At 32.8% G+C, this 24959-nt stretch overlaps 1 protein-coding gene and 1 long non-coding RNA gene across 6 annotated transcripts in view; both read left to right on the forward strand.

The window, feature by feature from the left end:
• The window catches only part of LOC107218335, a 142586-nt gene that overhangs the window by 44272 nt on the left and 73355 nt on the right, over positions 1 to 24959 (forward strand). For all 5 annotated transcript variants that reach the window (XM_046744594.1, XM_046744593.1, XM_046744592.1 and 2 more), the window contains exon 9: positions 755 to 797. In XM_046744594.1, coding sequence (XP_046600550.1) covers positions 755 to 797 — 43 coding nt within the window. The remainder of the gene's footprint in view (positions 1 to 754; positions 798 to 24959) is intronic.
• LOC124295264 lies at positions 6849 to 11777 on the forward strand. The gene is made up of 2 exons (XR_006905159.1): positions 6849 to 7719; positions 11213 to 11777. It is a non-coding gene; the product is annotated as an uncharacterized LOC124295264 (long non-coding RNA).

The raw sequence follows: 24959 nt of genomic DNA on the forward strand, positions 1-24959 counted from the left end.
TGATGGAAAGCAGAAGAAAGAAAAAAAAAATTGAAAATGTTGACGAAATAAAAGGGGAGAGTGAAAAATATGGAGAGGTAAAAAAATTAAAAATCTTCCAGTTAACGGGGGGGGGGGGGGGGGGGGGGGGGGGGGGGCGAAATTTGAGAAGATCTGGGAAAACACTGGATTTCGACAAGGCCTTTGCTGTACACTTACAGCTTTTGATATTTAAAAATAACCGAAAAATATCTCGGCAAGAAAAATTCACAGTGTTACACTTAAATTATTTTATCACACGGCATCGAATTCCATTGATTATTCTACGACGCGTTTTTGCCGCATCGCATAAATCGAACCTGCAAATTAAACATTGCAACAGATATTTGTTGAGGATTGTAAAAACTCCATATGAATGCATCACGAGGACCCTCTAAGATTTTTAACACTAAAAAAAAAAAAAAATCAACAGCTTGAAAATTCGATGAAATATTATTTTTATCAAGAGATTTTTATCCCTCGTACGTCTTGTTTTATGTATTTTAAAAACACACGGCATATTTTCAAAGCAGGTTGCCGCCGGGTTTTTATTTTCAACTGAAAATTCCATTCGGGGGATTTTCGTGATCTCATTTTCTCCGTAAATCGCATTGTTGTGTTTTTTTCTTTCTCTTTTCTGTCCTCTTCCTTTCTTCTCATTATTCTTATTATTAATGTAATTCTCTTTCATCAGCATACTTTTTCTCAACAGTTTTTCTGCTTCTGTTCCTTTCAGGTCATCCAGCAGCCTCGATCACAGTCGGAGCGTCATTTGTCAGGTGAGTTTTTTATACACATAATGTTTAATATTATCAATTTGTTGCACATAACCCAACGCGATGTGATGTAGGTACAATTTTAGCAAGAAGAATGAATCTAGATAATATTCTAGATCTGCGCTTTTCTTATATATTTAATTTTGCACAGCTGTTAGGTATTGCCGATTTAATATTTTTACTATCTGATTCGTCAATCCGATTATTGCCGAATGATTGGCAAGTATTCGAGAATTCAACTAAATACAATTGAGGAAGAGGAGAAAATATCATTAGATTTTATCGTCGAAATATTTGCATTTACCATTGTTACACAAATATTACAGTGAGAGAAATTTTTAGTTCCGGTTACCGCTCAGTTCTTAACTGTTTTCATTTTTTACCGCAATCGACAAAATATAGTTCTAGGTAGAAAATGAAAATTAGTTTTCTACCTATTACCGGAAAGTCTAGTATCCGTTACTATTCCCAGTGTAGGGTCTTAGAAAATAAAAATAATTTGCGGTTTTCCACCATGGGACCGTCTAAAAGTTTGTTCAGGTTAAAAGAAAAATGTTTTGTAAAAAAAAATTAGCGTTCTACGTTACGTGAAAGCTCGCGCTCAGTTGACTATCACTTTTATACCATTTTTTTTTTTTTTTTTTTTTTTTTCTCCAATTTATCGTGAGAACGTTTTTTTTTTTTTTCTTTCTTCTTCATTCCTTACATTAATCACAATATCAATTTACCTCACTAAGAAGAACCACACTTGTGATAATAAGTCTTCAGTTCATGTCTCAGAAGTGGATCGGACGATTTTTTTATTATTAATTGAATCTCGTGAAATAGTTATGATTCAATATGAACTTTCAATTTATGAAAATAAGATTTCCCGATGATATATCGTTGTGTTATGAATCGTGATATTTGGGTTGAACACAAATGTCTGGACAGAAATAATTGTTAACGTACTACAACGTGTTTCTTTAAAAATTTGAAAAAAACGCGAAAGAAAGTGAAAAATCATATTTTCACAGTATCCTTCTTTTAACTTGAACGAACTTTTTTTCCGGTTCCCACGGTGGGAAATCTCAAATTATTTTTCTTCCAAAACACCCTGATAAATACGTATAATATATATTCTTTTCACCTCTCATTCCCCCTTTGATTTTTTTTTCGTTATACATCATTAATTATTTTTTCTCGTATTTTCTAATCTCTCTCATTCAGCGCTTGATTTTATACATGTAATTTCACATCCTCTCTCTCTCTCTCTCTCTTTCTCTCTTTTTCTCTTTTTCTCTCACCGTCTGTCATTCCCATCTTTCGCCCCTAAAAACCCGCGACAATCAGAGAGCTTTATCAATTTCGTTGCCGCCCGACCCATCGTTTGATGAAAAATTTTTTTCGTCTAGACTCTAAGACCTTCGAAAGAAGAAATAGAAAGAAAAAAACATCAACCTTTCTTTCACGACTTTTTCCCTCGGAACTGAAAAATTTTCCAACCACACGCGCAACGTGCACCGTTTCTTTCTAACGTTCTGTGCCGTATTACCAACAACCCCCAACTACTTTCTATCTGTCCGCGCGACGCTTTCATAATTGTAGAATAATTAATAATCGGTTGACGTGCCGATATATATATATATATAAGAAAAAAAAAAACGGAGTAACACCGAAAACAAAAAACCAAAGAAAGAAAATGAAACATCGAAATAGTTGATGAGATAATTTGGTATAGAAGGAAGTGAAAGATAAGAAAAAAAAATAATTAAATATTTTTCGTCGAACGTTGGGGGATGAAAAAAAAAAAAAAATTTGAAAAAAAAAAATCGAAGTAGGCTCCGAATTTGACCCTCTAAAATTTTTTCAAAGACAGCCCGCAATCGTACGCAAATTTTTCCACCATAACTCCCATAAATCGTGAAGTGATCGTGCCATGTTTATGTAGGTATTGGTACGTACAAATACACATATATACCAGATGCGTGTATAAATAACGACTTAACGCGAGTTCGCAGCCTCGCGTTTGTTTTCTCTATTTCTTGTGCCGTTTTTTTTTTTTTTTTTTTTTTTCTTCTCACCACCGTCTTCTTACCTCGTTTTTATCTTTTCTTCACAATCCTTCTGTCTTTCCGTTTTTTTTTTTTTTTTTTCTCCGATTCTGTTTTTCCATCTTGGTGCTTTCCTGTTTTTTTTCATTTGCTTTCGTTCTTTCGTTTTTTTTGTGCACTCGTATTTGTTTGTTTCGTTTTTTTTTTCTTTTTTTTTTTCCTCTCTCTTCCGTTTCTCGTATACATATATTTGGGTATGCAATGCGTGCCGTTGACGCTACGGTTTAAAATCGCATCTCGCGATTTTCTCTGCAACCGGTGACTGTATTCTTGCTTTGCCGTCGAGGTCGTTTCATCTCCTCCTCCTCATCTTCTCTCTGTCTCTCGTCTATCTTACACTTGCCAAAGTAGCTTGCATTTGTTGATTTTTCCTTCAAATATCCCAGCTGTCGAGAGATGGGATAAGAGAAATACTCATATATATATATATATATATATATATATATATATATATATATATATATATATATATATATATATCATATATATATATAATATAATATATGTATAAAGTGAACGAAATAAAAGAGAAGATCAAGATGGAAATTAGAAACTGTATCGCGAAATTATTCACATGCAACATATTGCAATATATATATATATATATATATATGAATAATCCGCTTCCGTTTTCATATTTCTTTCTATGTATTCTCTACTTTCGTTCGCGATTTTGAAAGAGAACAAAGTGATGAAAGTTAGGATAAAACATCGGTTAGATTATGTAACAGATAATATGGATCTTGATCTCGTTCCCCTGTCTATGTAACAATTTTTTCCTTATGCAAAATCTGGCTTCGCGATCTTATCGATTTATGCATTTGCGATTCTTTGTCACTCATTTTATGCCCGTTTCTTATAAATATGGATACATAATTCTATATATATATATATATATATATATATATATATATATATATATATATATATATATATATATATATATATATATATATATATTCCCGATCTGCGTGTATGTATGTGTATGCAAATATTGTTTGCTACTTTTTTTTTCTTCTCTTTTACTTAATTACTTCCCCCCCGTCTCACAATCTTGATTGGCCGACTTTTCCGCATTCAATTCTTTTCACATTTTCTGACAACAAATGTGTGTGAAACGTATATTTGTACTTTTCGTAATTTATATTTTTTCACTTATAGATTCTAAACAAACACCGAAAAATCGAGAAAATCCAATAAAATATGATTATTTCTTTTTTTTCGGCTTCTCTTTTGAAAGATTAAAATATCTGCTCGGTTGTCGATAAAAAAATTCAAATCATCATTGTTGTCAGAAAATCTAGTATTTTAGTGTTGGTTGCTATTTTAATTTTTTATTTTTTTTTCATTTACTTGTCACTAGCTTACTTTTCAATATTAAACTGTTTGTTGAAAAATGAAATTGTTGTTGTTTTTGCTGTTCGTCTTTTTTTTTTTTTTTTTTTTTGTTCTCGATGTCGCAATTTTTTCACACACCGAGAAACTTCAAAAAATCGGTGTTTCTTAAATTCCAGCCTTGTTATTATACCTAGATTTTTGTTTAGACGTCGTTAGTGTTGAAATTCGATTTTCTGTATAATGTGTGCACAAACACACACACACACACACACATTTACAATAATAACAACAATAATAACAATAATACACAGATTGAGTTGAAATTTTACCAACACAGCACGTGTTCGATGCATGGGTTTGAATTTAACGAGTAAATTTTTCACGATCCTTTTCACGTTTTTCACTTCGTCTAATGTTTTGTTCTTCGGTCGGAGTGTTTTTACTTTTTATTTTTATTTTTATTTTTTTGTTATCATTCGATTTTACAGCTAGCTCGTCGGAGTGTAAATATTTGATTGTTTCCTTCCAGCAAAACAAACGCAAGTGAATTTTTTCTTTTTCTTTTTTTTCTTTTTTCTTTTTTCTTCCCCCTCTCACTTCCACGTCTATTTTCAACTTGCAGTCTATTTCCAATTTTTTCCACCAACACCTTTCTCTTCTGCTTCACGTTCCCGCGTACAAATATATTATATGTACAAAAATATGTACACAATGTACCCGACTGTATGTACATACATATAGGTATACAAAAGTCGAAGGACTCGCGTTACGTGCCACGGTTATAATATTTCTAATTTTAGTCTCCGTTGATATTGCTGCTTATTTTTTCTCTTTTTTTTTTTTCACTTCTAAAACACCCGGTGTTTTTATTTTTTTTATTTTTTTTATTTTTTCTTTTCGTTTTTTTCTTCAAACAAGACGAGTATTTAGAAGCAAAACTTAGACCACCCCCCTTAGAAAAAAACAAAAAAAAAAAAAAACCCGCTACGAACGGATACAGATTTTTGAAATTCTTTGTTTTACACACGACGTCGATTAATATTTATATACGCGAATCATCCGCGTATTGCATCATCCGTGTGTCTCAATCGATGCGTGCTATGATAATCGACGCGTTAATATATCCGAGAAATTTGAAATATATCTTCTTTTTTCTTCTCTTCTTCTCTCGAACACCTAATTCTAAAAATCTCCGCTGTACAATATTTCATACGCTACGTTGTTGTTGTTGTTGTTGTTATTATTATTATTATTATCATTATCACTTTACTATATAACTATGTACAGTGCATATACGTATAAAAGTTATATCGGTACAATACGTAAGTTGGTGAACCTTTTTGTTTTTTTTTTTTTTCACTTTGCGTACACGCGCTTCAATCTGCCTTGCGAATTGCCGCGTGGGTGATTTATAACGAAATTGAAAAAAAAAAAGGAAGGAATTGTATCGTTTGGTTGAATATCTGTTTAGAAATTATGTTTAATTATATACAACGTGCAAAACGTTTTTAGCGATATTCGACTAATTTTATAATTTGGAAGAGAAGAATGAAATATAATAACAATCGCTGTGTGAAACAAGTAAGCGAATTAATGACAGAATAGATACAACCACTTGCAAAATATTTAATGTTCGTTTTCTTTTTTTTCTTTTTTTTTTTGTCGTTTCTCATTAATTAGAAAAAAACGTAAAGCGAAAAGAAACGATAGAAATAATGTATCATAAATTTTAAACAGGCAAGTACAAGAGAAGAGAAAAAAAAAAAGCTTTACGTTGCTCTTTTCGGTTTCATCAATCTTTTCTTCTTCTTCTTCTTCTTCTTCTTTTTTTTTTTCTGCTTCAAACTCTTGTCCTGAAACTTACCGTGTACCTAATACCGTACGATGTGAGGCGGGGTTGAAATTTCGAAAAGTTTCGAAATTGCCGGATTCCGAATTTTTTTTTGTTTTTTTTTTTTTGCGGCGTAACTTGACGTAAAGAAATCAGACCCTGACAAAGTTACGAAAGGACGTGATGTAAAAAATTAAAAAAAAAAAAAAAAAAATGCGAAACATCGAAATTCCGAGTGATAAAAAAAATTTTCAGTTCCGCAAATTTCTCCACCGCTCAGATCTTTCCTTGTTTTGGATTTTCGATATTCTTACCGTTCGGAAAATCCTTCTTATCTTATACACGCGTATACGCCACGCAGCGAGATAAGGATTTCGGACGCCTGCGCCTAACCGAGTTTTGGCGCCGTGCGCGCGATTTCTGTTATGTGGCAGTGATCGTCGGTTCCTCGCTCGGCGTTGGCAGTAATCAGAGGCGTCGCGACGCCTTCGCGCAGTCTGCGTGCAGCGTCGTTCGCGATAACCCCGGATTTTCGCGCGTTATTTATTAACGATATGCCACGTTGAAAATAAAAAAAAAAACCAAAAAAAAAAAAAAACCGATAAACCGATTATCTTTCCGGGTATTATGTTTTCGTTATCCAATTACTCGTGCATCGTGCATATATTTTCGATCATATTCTCGCGACAATTGATCCAATTTTTTGTTCCTTCTCTCGTTTCTTACGTGCGTTTTTTTTTTTTTTTTTTTTTTATTTTTTTATTTCCCTTACACATGAATTGCACGAGGTTAACAAGCGTCGCGTGTGAATTTTGTTCTGTATTGTTGGGTTCTTGTTTTTAAAATCGAGAATTTGTTGAACGATTTGTAGAATAAAATAAGAAAAAAACATATATATATAAACCAGAACCGTAAGAAAAAAAAAAGACTGAATAATTATAATTACACCGCAGTAATGATAATAAATAAATTAAGGATTGAAATTTATCCTAAACTGATACATGACCATTGATATGAAGAAGGAATAGAAATGAGAAGAGAAGAGAAGTTCGCAGAGAAAATTTTCAGAATCCTCTGAATTGTTGATTTTTTATTTTTTTTTTATCATCCATAAATATTGTATTTCGCGTGTTCGTTATTATAATATCGTGGTTTTCATTCACGATGCGTGTAAAATCGGGTGTGGAAAAGAAAAATGAAATCTGTTTGATGAAAATTTATCGCTATAATATCGTATTATTGTTATTACTGTTGTTATTGTTAATGCCGTATCCGCGGTCAGGAGGCTAAATTATTATATATATATATATTTTTTATCGCATACGCGTATCAAACCGCTGTAATTATGCGAAACCTAACGTACAATAATATACAATGTTGTGATGTCGTTAATGTTAACATACGTGCATATGTGTATAATATATGTATAAAAAAATTAAACTACTCGTCGTCGGTAAATTGAACAAAGAAGAAAGTGTGTAACTACAAGGTACAAAAGAAATAATAAAAAAACAAAACACAAGTCAAAGTAAAACAAAAAAAAAAAAAAAAGTAAAAACATACGTCAATCGAGATAATATATAAATCAAAGAAGTAATTATAAAGAGGGAGAGAGAGAGAGAGAGAGAGAGAAAAATTCTTATAAAACTAAAACTTAACAAAGGTATATACCACGCATTAGATAAACTTAGATTATTTTATTTATTGGGTACAATTGTACTACGTTGATTTAGTATCGATGATGAAAATAATACGGTCAAGGTGCGGTTTTTTTTTTTGTTTTTTGTTTTTTGTTTTTTTTTCCCCCCTTCTCCCATCCGAGGCTCTTCTCAAATTAGAACGTATACGCGTATAAAATACAAGAGAAAAATTTATAATATCGATATAAAAATCTGTTTGTGTATGTATGTAATAATTTTAATTTTTTAATTTTTTTATTTTTCTCATTTTACTCGTCAAATTTCTTTCTTCGTTCGAGGAAGAAATTAATCGTCATTCTTACATCGATGTAAACGTTCGCGTCGAACTTCAGTATCCAACTCCGATTCTACGCGTTGCGTATTATACGTACGTATTTTAAATATGTACGGATGTAAATTGTAATCAAATGCTTTAGAATACGGTTTTTCTGTCCGCGTCATTCAAGATTTGAATGATATATATATATATATGTATATATATATATGTAAGCGAAATTTATAATTGACTTTTGCGTGATCTAATTTAGCTTATAATCAGATTTTATCGGTATTGTATCATCGTTGCGTGGCAATTTGTAACGAGACTATTGTAATCTTCTGGGGAATAATGGAAAGTTGTCGGTTTCGCGATCGGCTTACCTAAAAAAAAGTCGAGGGGGGGGGGGGGGGGGGGGGGGAAAGAACAACACCCATAGTCACGTTAAACGTAATTATAATTAGTATTGTTATATCGCGATTCCTCGAAGAATTTTTCATATTTTTCTTTACCTTTTTTTTTTCTTTTTTTCATCTCGCTCTCGCTTTTTTAACTTGTTAAATTTTACAGTCGAAAATCTTACGCCGCAGCTTGAAAGAGGAATAATTGTATAAAAACGCGTAAGAATGGCGAGTTGAACAGCGTCTGTTTTGCGTTTATATGCTGAAAATTGTGGAGCAAAAATTTCATTCGTTAACACCAACGGATGGATTCTGTAAATTAAAACTGTTGGAATTGTGCGAGGAAATTTTGTACGATTAAATATTTTGCACGCGGCGTGTTATTGTCAATTATATGTTTTCTGCTTATCGAAACGTTGAATCTGTTTTGTTGGTAGAAAAAAGCGAGTAGAGGAAGCATTAAAGGAAACAAAACGCGAATATTTGAGAAACGTATAGTTATTGCAAATTATATCCATCAAAAAAATTTCTCTAATTGACGACAAAGGATTTGTAAGAATAAACTGAAAATATTGTGGAGAATGAAAAAAAAAAAAATGATAAAGTAATTTTCTACGAGATCGCGATCTTGAAAAACTTCCAGCGTATTATAACCGTGCGTGAAGCAACATGTGCAATAAGAGAGAGAGAGAGAGAGAGAGAGAGAGAGAGAGAGAAAAGGCCGCGTTTCGAAGGGGAGCTTTTCGTTTATTTGTTCCTGTCGGAATCTAATAAAACGAGAATATTCGCGTATAGTTGAGCAATACTCATCTTCTTCTGCCATCTCTTACTTCGCCTCTTATTTCTCCTTTTTTTTTTTTTTTTCTTAATAACAACTCCGCAGTACAATTGATAGGTTTATGCCAAACTCGTTTTATAAAATTTGAATCCTTGGTTGTTGTTTTTTTCTTTCGCATTTTTATTTGTTTATTCATTTATTTTTTCAACGATTTTCCTTTTATTTTTCATCTCCAAAATTCTTTACGTAAATTTTATCACGACGAAGAAAATATCACTGTGAATTTTCCTTTCCGTGAAAAGAAATTATTTCTTTGGTATGCGGTATTTCAAATAGTTTTCTCTAAACTATCGGCGACGAGTTTTATTCCCTTGTATTGGCTACAAATCTTGCAAACTTTCCTCGCCGTATTCCGAGGGCTTTACAATTTGCAATAGCCAGACCATCGATTCAATCCTGCAACAGCGGTTCAAACGTCGGGAAAAGTATACAGGATATTCTGTGGTGAAAATCTTTCGCACGCGACAATGAGGCGGGGGTTGGAATTCGGAATTTTGAAAAGTTTCGAAAGCTCCAAATTCCGAGTTCTTTGGCGGGCGAAACTTACAAGTTAATGGTCCGAAACCCGAAACTCAAAGTTCCGGACGGACAAAATGCCGAAAACGCGTAACTCCGACAAGACGAAGCTTTGAAAGTGCGAAAATGAGAAAATGAAAATTAGTTTTCTAGTATCCGTTACCATTCTTTCTCATTACGATCACAGTTGCTATATTTTCTTGCAACTGTTGGGAAAATTTAAGGCTTGCGCAAGAATAAATTGACGTTAAAGCCTTGTTCGACTAAAAAAAGTAGAGTAAACCGAAGAAACTGATTTTGCGTTGCAATTACCAAAAAAGTTTCGTAACTTCAACAATATTCAAACAGTTTTTTTAACGACACCTGTTTTACCGAAATTTTTTTTATTTACCGTGACAAATGAAATTTTTCTCATTGTACGCTGTGTGAGTATATTTTAATTTTCGAAATTTTACTCCATCGAAACTTGACTTTTCGGAAATTTTCTCCCTATCGTAACTTGAATTTTCGCAATCATATATTTCGGAACTTTGAGCCGTTGGCTTTCCGACCATTCCAAACTTTGTTGTTTCTCCAAAGTTTGCTTTCTTTACTTCGAGTTTCGCCACCAAATAACTGGAAATTAAGCGCTTTCGTAACTCTTGAAAATTCGGAACTTCACCCCGCTCCCGAACGATTTGCAAAAACTGATAAATGTAGAAACACAAAATTTTATTATAGTCAAATTTTTGAATCGAGTTTTTTCGGTCAAATTTTTTTCCCCCTCTCATCTTCTTCTCTCATTTCTCCCACCAATTCGCGCTGCTGCGAGATGATACATTTATTTTACCTCCGAGGCAACGGTTTCGCGCTGCGATTACTTTTGTGAAATAATCACATACACATTCATATATATTACGTACACATATACCGAGAAACTATGACCTCGGCTATTTTTTTTTTTTTTTTCCCCGAGGAAGATTTGCCCGCCAGTCGGGAAGTAAACAGATTGCACGATAGTCCGAGAGTCCGACGCGTTTTTACGGCCAGATGCTGCGGGATTTATAGGTAAACTGTTTTTTCCCGCCAATTTCAATCCCACCGCGAAACACGCGAAAGATTATTAGATTTTTATTTTTTATTAATTTTTAAGATTATCATTACAAATACACGCACAGATCGCAACAATCGATAAAAATATAATAATCCATTTTTTTTTTTTTTTTATCCGTAGATAAGGGGAAAGTAAAGAAAAAACTTTTCAACGACTGTAACAATTTTTTATTTTATTCTTCTCTTTCCCCGAGAACAAGAATTGATACTATTTGTTTTTTTTTTTGGTTATCTTGCCTGAATTTTAAACTTCTACCTTGACCGCACTTCTTTAATTGCAAATTGAGTTTTGTTTGTTTTTTTTTTCTCTCTATTTTCTTATCTTTATCCTCAACTTTGCGCAAATGTTGTAGAAACCGTGAGGAATTCAGCGTTGTTTGAAGAGTTGTATTCAAAAAATAAAAAAAAGGCTGTGAAATTTGGTTACTCTCTGATAGAAATAATAATAATAATAATAATAATATTAATATTAACGATCTGAGACGGTTCAAATTCTTGTACATTTGTTGTCCAATAATAAGGAAACCGTTGTGTTACGCTTAATCGAAAGATAAGAACTGTGTTAATTAAACGTGAACAGAAACAGAAACAAAAGGAAAAAAAAAAGAATAAATAGACGTGTTAAAAAACGAGAAGAAAGAAAAAAGCAACATCACTTATACAAACATCTGATGTCAATTCGTATTTCTTTTCTTTCGACGAGAGTTCCGTTTTTTTTTTTTTTTTTCTTATAACGAAGTAATCGAAGAGTGCGAAGACGAAGAATCCGTGTGAAAAGCGAGGAAAAGGGAAGAGAAGAAAAAGAAAAATCGTCGCGTGAAACGGAAAAATTGTCTCGAAAGTGGGATGGGAATTATATTGAATTGACACGCGAATACGGAGAAGAAGGAAATAGAAGAACTATAGTTACAATATTGCGGTAATACGATATTAATGTTGTGAAAAACTTGAGTGGATTTCGTCGATGCAGTTGAACGATATTGGAGAATTAGAATATTCTCATATCGAGCTTGTACGTTTCATTATATTGTGTAGAAAATTGCGTGGGAGAAACATAGTAATCGAATCGAAAGATGAAGCGATTTTCATAATATTGTTTATAAATCATTCCACGCAGCTGACTGTTTTTTTTTTTTTTTTATGTTTTTTTTTTTTTCATTTTTAAGATAACAACGGTAAAATTTGAACCGCCGAAAGACGATGTTTGATTAAAGTGGTGAGTGTGAGCTTGTCAAATATAATAATAATAAAAAAAAAAAATAGAAACACCGAGAGAAGAAAGAAGAAATTTTTAAGTCAAGATAGCAAATTTTATAAGAGAGCAAAAAAAAAAAGAAAAGAAAATCGAAAAAATCATGGCCGCTGCTTCTCTCGAATCTCAATGCGGCGGGTCGACTGGAACTTCGGAAAATTCGGGAAACGGAAATGGCAACGGATCAAACGGAAGCGGAAACCGAAGGATGTCGCAGGTCAAGGAGTATAAATTCTTTCGCAGCTTTAGCGCTAAGGGCGGCAATTGGCCGATGCGAAAAGTCGAAGCCCTCTGGCGGCGAATGCGTGAACGAAAAATCGCAGGTACGGAAAAGAATCTCGTTGATTAAAGATGATGGTTAAAAAAAAAGAAAAAAAAAAAAAGAACTTTCTACTGTCATTTTTGTTTTATTCCAACTTTCCCCACCTTTTACTTTTTCAAAAACTAATGTCGAAGCGATAATTAACTTCGCGGTGAAGAAAAAACGAATCTTCTTGTTTTTTTTTTTTTCCCCCCTCTTTTTTTTCTTTGCCTGACGTCGTAAATTCAATGACAAGAAACGCGGATATTCAATTTTCTTTTCTGCCTTCATAGTATCATTCAATATTCAACAAAGATATAAACCGACCGCAACAAAGCCCATATTTTAAATCTAGTTAGATGTACAAAACACGACTTGAAAGTTTATTGTTAAATCGGGAAAAGCCTCTCTCGACTTTTCAATTTTTCCTTTCGTCAAATTTATACCGTATAAATATGTCAGAAGGACATGTAATAGAACTTGGAATGTATTCTATAAATCGTTTCGTTTCTTTCAACCCCATACACCTACATATATGTATATATATATATGTATATATATATGTATATATATATTATATATATACATACATGTATAAATAATGTATAATATTAACGTGAGTATCTCTCGGTTATATTTTTATCGACGATACTTTTTTTTATTCTTTTTCAGCGAAATATGCAATTAATTATCACAAAATCGCTGCTGCTCGTTCGCTTTGATTCTAAAATATGACGCAGCATCTGTTGCCGGGAGGTTGGGAAAAATATCCTTTGACTAGTAAATGTTGGGGAAAATTTTTATTCTATTTTTTATAATCACATTATATTATAATCAATCTTACCGAAATAAATTATTTACCGTGCGCTCTTCAATCGCACTTTTCTCCTACGATTGTGAGGAAAACTTCTGATGAAATATTTACACAGCATTGATTAGAACTTTAATCGATATATCCCTATTTCTGATTTTGTTTAAAATCATTTCTGCAATTTTTTCAATTTTGAAACAGTGCCCTGAATCTTGTTAGATTATTTTATTCAACTGCTCAATTGTTTATAAATATTTGAAGTGATTTTGAAAAGGATATTTTCAAAAGTCTAAAAAAATTCTCAGAAACTCTATTTTCTTTGCCAAAAATTTCAAGACCCGGAGCCATGAGGGGCCGATTGTTTTTCCATTTTTTTTTTTTTTTTTTTTTTTTTCTCTTCAGCACTCTTAACTATTTTGGTTAGTTCAAATATTGTTTGAACCATCTGAAAATTCCTCAAAAATTCTCAAAACTTCTATTTATCATTTAGAACATTTCTTGACCGATTTCATTACGGAACGATTTTTGTCTTTTTTTTTTTTTGGCATATTCAGCTTTTTTTTTTTTTCATCACCTTCATTACGAAACCGGTATAGAAATGATCTGCGTAAAAAATACAAGTTTCGAGCATTCGTTCCGACATTTCCGGACCGTTTAGATAATCGATTCATTAAAAATGTTGAAGATGTTGGAAAGGAAGTCCTATTTGGAAAAGAAAATACAGCTTTTGCAAATTTTGGAGAATTTCGTGAAAGGTATTTTTCAAAATCACTATCAATTGTTAGACAAGTAATTAAAAAGTTGAATAAGAAAAATTTTCAAAATTTCAGGGCACTCTTTCAGATTCGGGACAATTGCAGAAAATGTTTTGAATAAAATCAAAAATGGTTGAGAGTCGGACGTTGGTTGAATATGTAAAATTACAAACATAAAATGTATTTCCATTTATTTTTTTTTTTTAAATACCTAAACGTTGGCATTTTTTGTTTTGTTTTGTTATGTTTCTTTTTTTTTTTTTTTTTAGGATAACGTTCGTCTATGTTTACACTCGCCTATCGTATATACATCCTAATCGAGTGGGTTGCGTTGGAATTATTCGCGTTTCAAGTATAAAACCTGCGTAAGCAGCGTCAGAAGCAAAGCCCTGAACCACGTTGTTTTTTTTTTTTTTTTTTTTTTTTTTCTCTTTACATATTTCATATTTCAAATCTTTCTCAGGATGAAAGAAACCGTTTCAAAAATGAAACTACGCTTTTATTCCAGAGAAAAAAATCCCAATTGATTATTTTCTCCTGTATTTCTTTCAAGCTTTCGTCAAAGTTTTATTCCTCATAAGAAGATTCTGTTCAAATATTTCTCTCTTTCACTGTTTCAAGCACAGGCCAAATTCACGATTCAATTGCTCGTGACAGTTTCGGGTAGTCTTTTCTTATCTCGGTTCCTATCGTTTTTCTTCTGTATTAATTTTATCTCGATCCTTCCTTTTTTTTTTTTTTTTAATTATTTTCTCAAAACCACAAACATATCAAATTTCAAAACACACGGTATACTCGAGAAAAAGCAATTTTCTTTTTCTTTAAATACACAAGAATAATGTACACATTGTTCTACAAGACTGTGTAAAACTGTAATTGTTACAAAAGAATCGAACAATTTTCGACGCCATACATTTTCACGTCTGCATTGTAATAATCAACTTTGAAACATTCGTTTTTGTCTTTCCTTTTTTTTACGATTTTCCCAACTTATACTGCATACAATGTTAAATAATTGTCGAATTGTACGAAATGGGGGTAAAGTTTTCTGACAAATCGATTTATTTTGTACATGCGATAAAAAACAACAATTTTTTATATACATACATATGTATATATTGGAGAAAAAGAAATTTTAAAAAACAATTTCCGAAACATGTCGAAAACATCTCAGAATCGTCGAAAAATGTTGTGTCTTTACTAAAACAAAGGCATTTCGAGTCGACACTTTAATTTTAAAGTGAACGACTTAAATTCTTTCGTTTCAATTTCGATCGTCCCGTTTTTTTCGTTTACTTTTTTTTTTTTTTTCTTCATTTCTTTTTCATACATTTCTACATGCGGTGTGATAATAAAAGCCCGATGCACAGGAATAGCTTATATACATATATAGAGCTTTCTCTCTCTTATCGCTTCTTCGTTTAATTGAAAACTATTGGTTATTCTTCACTCCTCGCATCGAATCTCTGTATACCATAATACATATTATATATACATACATGCAAATACCTATCGATATTCTTTTATTATACATATTGAGAGACACACGCGTCAAACCGATCTGTTACATGTAATCAAATCGTATTGGATTATATCTGGAAACCCATTGTCCGGACATAGCGACGTTTCCAGGCTATATACGCGCCTTTACATATATTTATATTATATATGTATATATATATATATATATATATATATATATATATATATATATATATATATATATATTGCGGCCTCTAGATCGCGTGCCGATTTTTCCCAATGGTTTTTCCTGACACACCCACAGCCGATTTATTTTTCATACCGCAAGTCACTAGGTGGTATGATTTTTACAAAGCAAATCGTAAAAAAAAAAAAAAAAAAAATTTCTTCAAAATTTGACAACAATTCTTTTCTCTTCGCTGATTGGAAATTTTCCTCTCTGCAATTTCTTTCTTTTTTTTTTTTTTTTTTTTTTTAATGCTGTAGTGAAAACGTAGAACGTAAAAAAAATCATGGTTTTTTTATACAGTATCACGGGAGTTGAAAGTCTTGAGAAATTCGGTTTCAAATTTTTATAACATGTACAAATATGGATTTTAAATTCTGATCAAAATTGTTTTAATCCATGTGGAATAAAATTTCGATACTCCGTGTACATAAATTGTTTTAACCAAATCTGTCTTCCTCTCGCCTTTTCTTTTTTCTCCGGAAAAACTTTCACGGGCAAAAAAAAATTCCGAACAAAAAAAGAAGAAATTTTCGACACCTCGATTAAAATTGAACGCAATACTCGTCAAAGGATTTGAAAATTTCTTCGGAAACGATCAAATTGTGTTCTAATTTTCAATCTTGCAATCGCTTTGCGGATCCATTATTCCAGAGGGATATCAAGGATCGAGAAAATCGTTGACAGAGATTCGTCGATCCGAACAATTTAAATAAATCACACGTGCGTCTAGATACGTAAATAAAATACAATATGAGTATTATAAATAAGAGTGAGAATAAGAAGAGAATTCCATCCGTATTTCCAATCGTAGTTCTTTTCACAATATTCTTACATCTAGTCTAGTTTTATTCATATATTCGTCCTTTCTTTTTTTCCTCCTTCTTGTTCTTTCTCTCTTTCTCATCGGGATTCTTTGCCAGTCTAGTTCTTGATCCATCCCATGCATACGAGTTTTCTTCTCCATTCTACGCTTCAGCGTTTTATATACATACACATACATAGGTACATATAACAGGATAGATATCTATTCTAGCGTTATAGTCTATTCAAATTCTGCACCTGTTCGCTAAAAATAACCATCACCTTCTATTATACAATCGGTGCTTGTATTCCGATATTACCGTGCTAAAAGACTTGGTCTTTTCCTCCGTCTCTTTTTCAATATTTTCTTATTTTCGCCTTCCTGTGTCTATAATAATTCTCCTTGTTTTTAAATTCTCCTACTCTTGACCGTCACAACGATTTTTTTTCCATACCACGATACACACGCGCAAACAAACATATATATAATATCTATCGTATCGTGTCTAGATATATTTGCTGTACGTACAGAAATCGATAAGCAGCGAGCTTTGGTTTAAAAATTTTTCTACGGATATCTGTATGTGTTTTTTTTTTTTTTTTTTTTCATACATCGTTATTAAATTATGCGGACAAACGAACAAAAAATAAAAAAAAGATTGGAAGAAAAACGTACCGACAATTACATCAAAGGTTGAAAGATATCGGGGGGGGGGGGAAAAAAAAAAACATGGATTTGTGGAAAAAAAAACCTCGTCTGCACCTTTTCTTACAGATAGTCTAATTTGAGGCCTAACAGGCTTCGTTGGCTGTTTTGTACCTATTTTCCTTTATATTTCTTAGGCGCTGTTGTTTCGACTCGCCCACATCGCGAGGTTCGTTAATTTTTTCTCCTCTCTCTCTCTCTCTCTCTCTCTCTTTTTCTCTTCTTCTTCGCCGACACGGGGTGTTTTATGGGTTGTATGTTTCACATTCCTGTGCAAGCAGAGAAAGAGATCGCGATGGCATGTGATCGCATGGTTTCGCTGGCGCCGAAGCTCCGGAGATGAGTTCAAGACGACTTTGCCCGCTTTATGCCGTTCGTGTGTACGTACGCAAACACGCACACACACACACACACATTCATACATAGATACACGATATTATATTTACGCACGTATATACGAAATTAATAGTCATATAGTCTATGTGTAAACGTAATAAGAACCCGACGTCATCGGACTCGGATCTCTCACTATTGTATGTAAAATATCAGTATACATATATGTATACATACACATATATATATACATATATATATACATATATATATATATATATATATATAAGTCACGTGCTTACACACGAGCACATGACCCTGGAATAAATATAGGATTTATTTTTACCGTATGTCGGTATTTTCATTTTTTATTTATTTATTTATCGATTCTTTTTTTTTTTTTTTTTTCCTTCAATACTTCAACCGTATAATTAATTATAAATATATTATACTGCACGAGCTCGGATGTGAAAAAAAATTGTGTGTATAACAATATTGCAGATTATTACGTCAGTCCGATTTTCAAGTATCAGCAAAAGTATTCGCGTGGAAAATTAACCGACTGTATTTAAAAGATGTAAGAATACGTCACGATATATGTATATATACATATATATATATTATATATATATATACACATTTTATTTAATTTTTTTCTCTTTTCTTCAACGTAACATGGACAAATCAAATATATATATTGAATCGCCGCTGGTGAGGAATTTTGACGTTGAAGAGAAGAGAAAAAAAATTAAATAAAATGTGTATATATATATGTGTACATATGTACATATATATATATACATTTTATACAATTTTTTTCTCTTCTCTTCAACGTAACATCGACAAATCAAAATCCCTCACCATCGGCGATTCAATTGAGTATTTTTCGTCCAGTGTTCTTTCGTTCTGAAACACTGCCGTGATTTTTTTTTCCAATTTTTTTTTTTTTTTGCCAGATATCCTTTTACTTTCCGAACCGTTCGAAAGTTACGAATATATGTTCGGTATTTGAAAAAAAAAAAAATAAAAAAAAATTGACGTACCGATTAAACTGTCGCATCGATAAAATTGACTTGAAATTCTGTGACCCGAGACAAAGATTTTTTTCATCGATATTGAAAGACGGATATTTTACGTGACTTTTCTTTTTTTTTTTTTTTGTTCTTCAATTCCTCCTTTTATTTTCCGTGTGTTTCAACACCGTTCGATTAACAGGCGACGATACGCGCTGCGAGCATAAAATATGTGTTTCTCATGCATTATATCAAGATTGAAGTGTGAAAAAAGCAAAAACATAAAAAAAAAAAAAAAAAAAAAAAAACAACACCCCATATCTCGAACATTGAAAAATTTACCACCGATTGTTCATCGGTCGTTTTTTTCGATTCTTGCATCTTACCTTTCAATTCGTTATCGTATAATTTATTTTCATTCATATTACGGTGAAAAAAAAAAAAATCTTTCTTTACCACGTTGTTTTTTCTTTTCTAGTTCTTTTTTCTCTTATCTTGCGCCTCACAATCAGCTGTGTCTCAATCTCGCGATTTATCTCCTCGTCTTGATCGAACTGCATATCATTTCAAACTAGTACATGGAGACTAGTATGTACTGTATACTATATACCAGACGTATATACTTCTAAGTATACGTAAACACAGCGTTGACCAAAGAATCTTGACGGGGGATCCGCGAGTGTGTCTAAAATAAACGCGGCCCGAGTCGTTTAGATGCCGTTGCAGTTTCGACAGGTTCCAAGATTTTACTCACATTTGCAGAGAGGCGAACCCCAGAAGAGAACCAAGGACTACTTACTTGACTAAGTGCAAAAGTCACGTTTCTTTCGAGAAACAAGCAAACAATTAACAGACATAGAAATGGGGGAAATTTTCACGAATAAGCTTTGAAAGCTTGCACTTTACACTTGGGTAGGGGAAAATTTTCATTCGTTAAACAGGGTTTATGTTTCGGTCTATTAAAAGCTCTTCCTAACTTCTGTAAATAAATTCCATCGACCGCATATGCAACACCGCTTTTGCACAATTGGCATGATCGTGTATATATTTAGCTCACTTACCGCTTATTATATTTCGCTGCACGTTTGCGTGAAACTGGGAAAAGAGGGACAGAAGAAAAAAGCAAAAAATAAAAAAAAGATGAGGTGCAAAACGGGAGAAAGGAAATGAAATAAGACGAAACTGAAGGCCGGTATTCGAATGTGAAATATAAGAGGAATTTTGATTTTTATATCGAATTGTAACGATTGATTCTTTCTCTTGTTGTGTCAATTTTTATCAAAAATAATTATTTATCAAAGCCTTTTTTTCGCAGATTCAAATTTTACCACAAGATAATAATCTGTGGTATTTGGGCTCGCTGATTACGAATCCGAATATACCTATCGGAAGTAGCAAAAATGCGGAAATAAATGTATTATCAAAGTTTATTTTATTTTTTTTTTCTTTCGTTTTCAAAAATGTGTGTAAAATAGGTGTTAAAAATACTTACAATTATGACTGAAATGGTTAAGAAGTGGAAAACAATTCATATTCAATCACACACGTGTAACGTTGAATTTATCCTGAGAAATCCTGATCGCCTGGGATTTTCTTTTTTCCCAAGTTTTCTTTTCATTTCGGTCAGATAATCGTTCGGGAATTCCATCGGGTCGATTATACTCTTTGCGGATTTAATTCATTTCGTAAAAAAAAAAATGTACAGCGAATGGAAATGAATACAGTGTGGTTAGAGTTGACCTTTCATCGAATATATACTCGCGAATTACCCTATCTTGAACGCTTTACGCGCCGCCTACGCGATTTATAGTCTATAGCCAATCAACATTCGCACACACGCGAAAGTTCATTATCATACACTCGATACGTCGTGTTGGGGGATTTTTTTATTACCCTGCGGGCAGCCCCGAGTCACGATCAAAATTCACATTAAACCCTGCCCGAAACTCTGAACTTTGAATACATTTTCAAAGTCTGAAAGCCGCGTTTTCCATTCAATTTAATTTTCTCTCTTTTATTTTTATTTCCTCCCAACACGAAGTTGAAATAATATTTCCACGATGATAAAACTTGACTTATTTTCTAACAAATTGAAAAACCCGATCATAAATCGTTGATTTTTAAACTTTAACGCGACTGTTTGTTAACTTTTTTTTTTTTTTTTTTTTTTTTCATACCGAAGAAATTGGTATTTACGAAGAATCTGAATTTGAAAAGTGACTGCGGATCGTTGTTTCTCAGATCTTTGTCTTTCTTGTAAAAATTTACAGACTCGAAAGATCGGACGCTAAGCAATAAGAAAAAGAAAAAAAAGAAACGATACCGAGACTGTACTTTAGTTTTGTCAAATTTAAATAATTTTCAAACTCAAAGTGAATTCTTCACAACGTTTGACAACGAGTGTGAGAAACTCGAGATGTACGATCACCCTAGGAGCAGTTAAATTCTCTTCGCAAGACGTGGGAACACAAGCCGAAGTAACAGGTTTTAATTAACGTTTTGAACAATGGTTTTGAAATATAAATTATGGGAAATTTCGTACGCGTGTAAACGCGAGAGTCGGCTTTACTTTTATATTTGTATTTCGTTTATCATCGTGGGAATTATGCCTCGGGTACTCAGCGAGAACTCTTTGTCTAATTTAATACCGTTTCATACGTGATGAGATGAGGAAGAGGGTGCAATAAATTATCGTTATTACCCAATTTCGTTGTCTCGATCACCGATCGTCGAACAATCGCGAGCTGTTTTACGTTGAACGGGCTTGCAATTTTTACCGATAACAATTTAGAAACGCTTCTATTACGAGGATTATAATTTCCGGCGTGTCCAATCAATTTACCAATATATAAAACAGAGAATATTATATTTCTATATACGTATATTGAAACGTGTATCGTCAATCTGTCGTTAATTAAATCGCCTGAAATTTCATTACTGTAATCAATTTACGTATTATAGTTTATCCGTAAACAATATTCAATATTTATTGTTATTATGATTGATATTTTACGATCTATCTAATTATTATCGGACCAATTTCACTGTCAGTTTTATACAGACTATTATCCAACGAATTACGAAACTTTATTCTATTACTTTTATCGCCCATTTGCGATCATTCATTTGTTTATTATATTTTTAATTTTTTAAAACTCGCGATATTTTTTTCTTCTTTAACCTTCGTATTTTTTATTTTTTTTTTACGATTTTTGCTTACAATGTAATACATACACGTACATAGGATTCGATAAATAATAATACTTTCGCTAATTTATTTATTTCAATGTTTGGAATTGATCTTTTTTTTTTTTTTTTTCAACCTTCATCCAATTTTTACCAACGACTCGCGTACAAAGCTACTAATTGCAGTGATTGATTTAACGTCAAGATGTCAGTTGGAATTTTATTATGTTCCATATATATTTATACACACAGTTCGAACCGTTATCATCGATTGATTGAATAGATTTTTTTAACACTCTTATAACTCTGCGAGTAATTTGACTCGCCTTATACGGATTCGTCTTACAAGACGTTTCGTTTCGCAATTAAATGTATACATATCTCGTTTCTAAGATCGAACGATGCTCTTGTATGAAAATAAAAGGACAACATCTCCAATCTTAAAGATTCTTGGCGAAAAAATCATTACAAAAAATTGAAACCTCGAAATCGTTATAAATTTTTTACTCGTTACGATTAGAGTGGAAATCATATTTTTCAACAATCGACGAAACATTTGTGTAACATTTGAAAATTCGTCGTGAAACGAAGAAATTTTCAACACCTCGTTTGATTTTACCAAAATGCCGAACTTTTAGCGACAGATGATCGTTTTCGCGAAATGTTGCTCTGCGTGTACAACCGCGCTCCTTGTTTGCCTAACTTTACGAAATAATTAAACGCTGTGTTTCAATTTCCCCACGCTTCAGGTATCTCAATACAAATATATGCGCTCACGTACCGCCACTCGGTTAGCAATTTCCTCTCCGAAACGGCTGTCCAAACGCTTTGAACATCGATTCGTTTTCAACCTGTTGTGTTGCGTAATTTTAGCCACCTATTGATTTTACAAAAAATGGGGGAAAAAAACAAAAAAACAAATGAAAGCAAAGGAAAAACGCAGAAACTCGACGATATAGAAACAGAAGAAAGGGAAAATCATTGTTGTACTACTTAGATGTTTGATACGATGTTAATATATTTACGCTTGAACTTTTCACATTTTCGATTTACATACGTATGTTTCTTATTTTTTTTTTTTTTTTCACACAGTTGCACACTGATCAGCGTATCAAATTCAATCGCTCGATTCAATTAACAATCATTCACACATTTAGGTATACAGCTATAATTTGTACAAGGTAATTAACTTCGCACCTACGGTTAATTTGTTTCGTACGGAGGGAGAGAAACAATAATAATAACAATAATAGACGAGAAATGGAAGAAAAAATTGCGAAGAAAGATAAATTCACTGAGCCCGGATGTAGGCAACACGTCTTACTTCGGTGTAAATCGAAATGCTCTGATCTAGGATGAACCGCTGAACCATTCTGCCATCTCCTGGTCATTATTGCAACTTTCTATCGTTCTTTATTCAAATTTAAATATAACAAGGTAGCCGTTATACGGGATTTATTTTACTTTATTTTGTTATAATGTTCGAATCGTTATTTGAACGGCATTATCGTTGTGAAATTTTTTTTTCAGTCTGAAAACGAATCGAAAATTGTTTTGTAATCACAGTGTGAAACGTATGAATAATACAATATACTTCGAGAGTGAATTATTCTCCTTTACCGAGAATCGAGAGAATCACTTTTTCCAATTTCAACGAATCTTTACGTTTTCGAACATCTAGAATCCGAAATACAGGTTTTTGGACAAAAATTTCGTTCCCTCGGTCTGTTCGACAAACTCTCGCGATGATCTCGGAAACGATTGGATAGAAAAAATTTGAAACTCACGGGATTTTAAAATCAAATAAACGGGCATGAAGAATTATCACGACTCGTTTAATTTTAACTTTCGATTCTAACGGGAATAAACGGATTTTCAATGTTTTACCGACAAACATGTACTTTTTTCTCCTCATTACTTTGTCCTAATCAAACGATTATGTTTTTCCAAGTTTAGAAATACTCATTTTTGATTAAACTTACAAATCCGTTCTGTTTCAGAATTTGTTTCCCAATCTTTCGTTAAAAACTTTTTCCATTCGGTTGCCTAGTCCTATCAGTTTCAAATTTTTAGACAGACTCTTTCATTTTTCAATCGTGATGAAAAGTATCGCGAAAAAAACTTTCTTTTTTTTTTTTTTTTTTTTTATCGTTACATAAATATCATTTATACACTGAGAAGAATTTCATTTGTTTCAGTAACTAGAAAAATTCAGTAAACCAGGTATCGTTAAAAAAGACTGTTTGAATATTGTTGGAATTACGAAAAACGAGCTATCGTCGATTCTTTTTTGGTAATTGCAACGCAAAATCAGTTTGCGAGGTTTACTCTACTTTTTTAATTAAACATGGCTTCAACGTTAATTTATCGTTGCACGATAAATTGGAAATTGGAACTGTATTTTGTCGATCGTGGTAAAAAATGAAAATAGTCAAGGACCGAGCGGTAACCGTTACTAAAAATTTCTCTCAGTGCGGATCGTTTGTTTCCATTTCGCGTAAGATGATAACCAAGGCACGACAGAGACTCCGTGCTTCTTCGCGATTAATGAAATTATCTTCCTCGCGTTCGTTACCCAATACCTACCAGCATCGTCTCATTTAACCCTCACGCCGCATGCCAAGCGAGCCGAGGTTACGCAGGTAACTTAACACCTTGTAATCTCTGCGTGCGGAGCGATGACGGTCCTGATGCTGGAAGAAGGTGAAGGCATCGCGTCTTGCCGACTTCTCGTTGTGTCAAAGTCTATACTTTATACACGTCAAATTCCTCGACGTGTATTCAATCGCCTTCGTTTCTTCATCTCTCTCTCTCTCACTCTCTGTGTCTCCTTTTATTTCTTTGACATCGTCTTTTCTTCTCTTTCCTTTATTTTTTTTATTAATTTCTTTTTTTTTTTTCTTTTTTTTTCAACTCATCTCTTTCACTTTCACGTCAGCCGATTCAAACGCTACCTCGTGATAACCTCACGTGACTGTTTTACGGTATACGGATAAAAAATTGTTCGGTACGATGATATTTTTTTTTTTTTTTATTGTTTTCAAATTGTTTGTCGTCTCCGTATTATGTACTCATTCATGCACTATTTATTTGTATCGGTTTGATTATTCATTTGTCGGTATCGCTATCGTGCGAGCGTAACCGTTCTTCGGACACTTGAAAAAATTGTAAAAATATTTCTCATTTTACGTCTTGTCGCGTTGATTAATGTTCGCGAATTGTTTGCATTCG

This window comes from Neodiprion lecontei, chromosome 7 (genome assembly GCF_021901455.1).
Source record: "Neodiprion lecontei isolate iyNeoLeco1 chromosome 7, iyNeoLeco1.1, whole genome shotgun sequence".
In the NCBI taxonomy this organism is placed as follows: domain Eukaryota; kingdom Metazoa; phylum Arthropoda; class Insecta; order Hymenoptera; family Diprionidae; genus Neodiprion; species Neodiprion lecontei.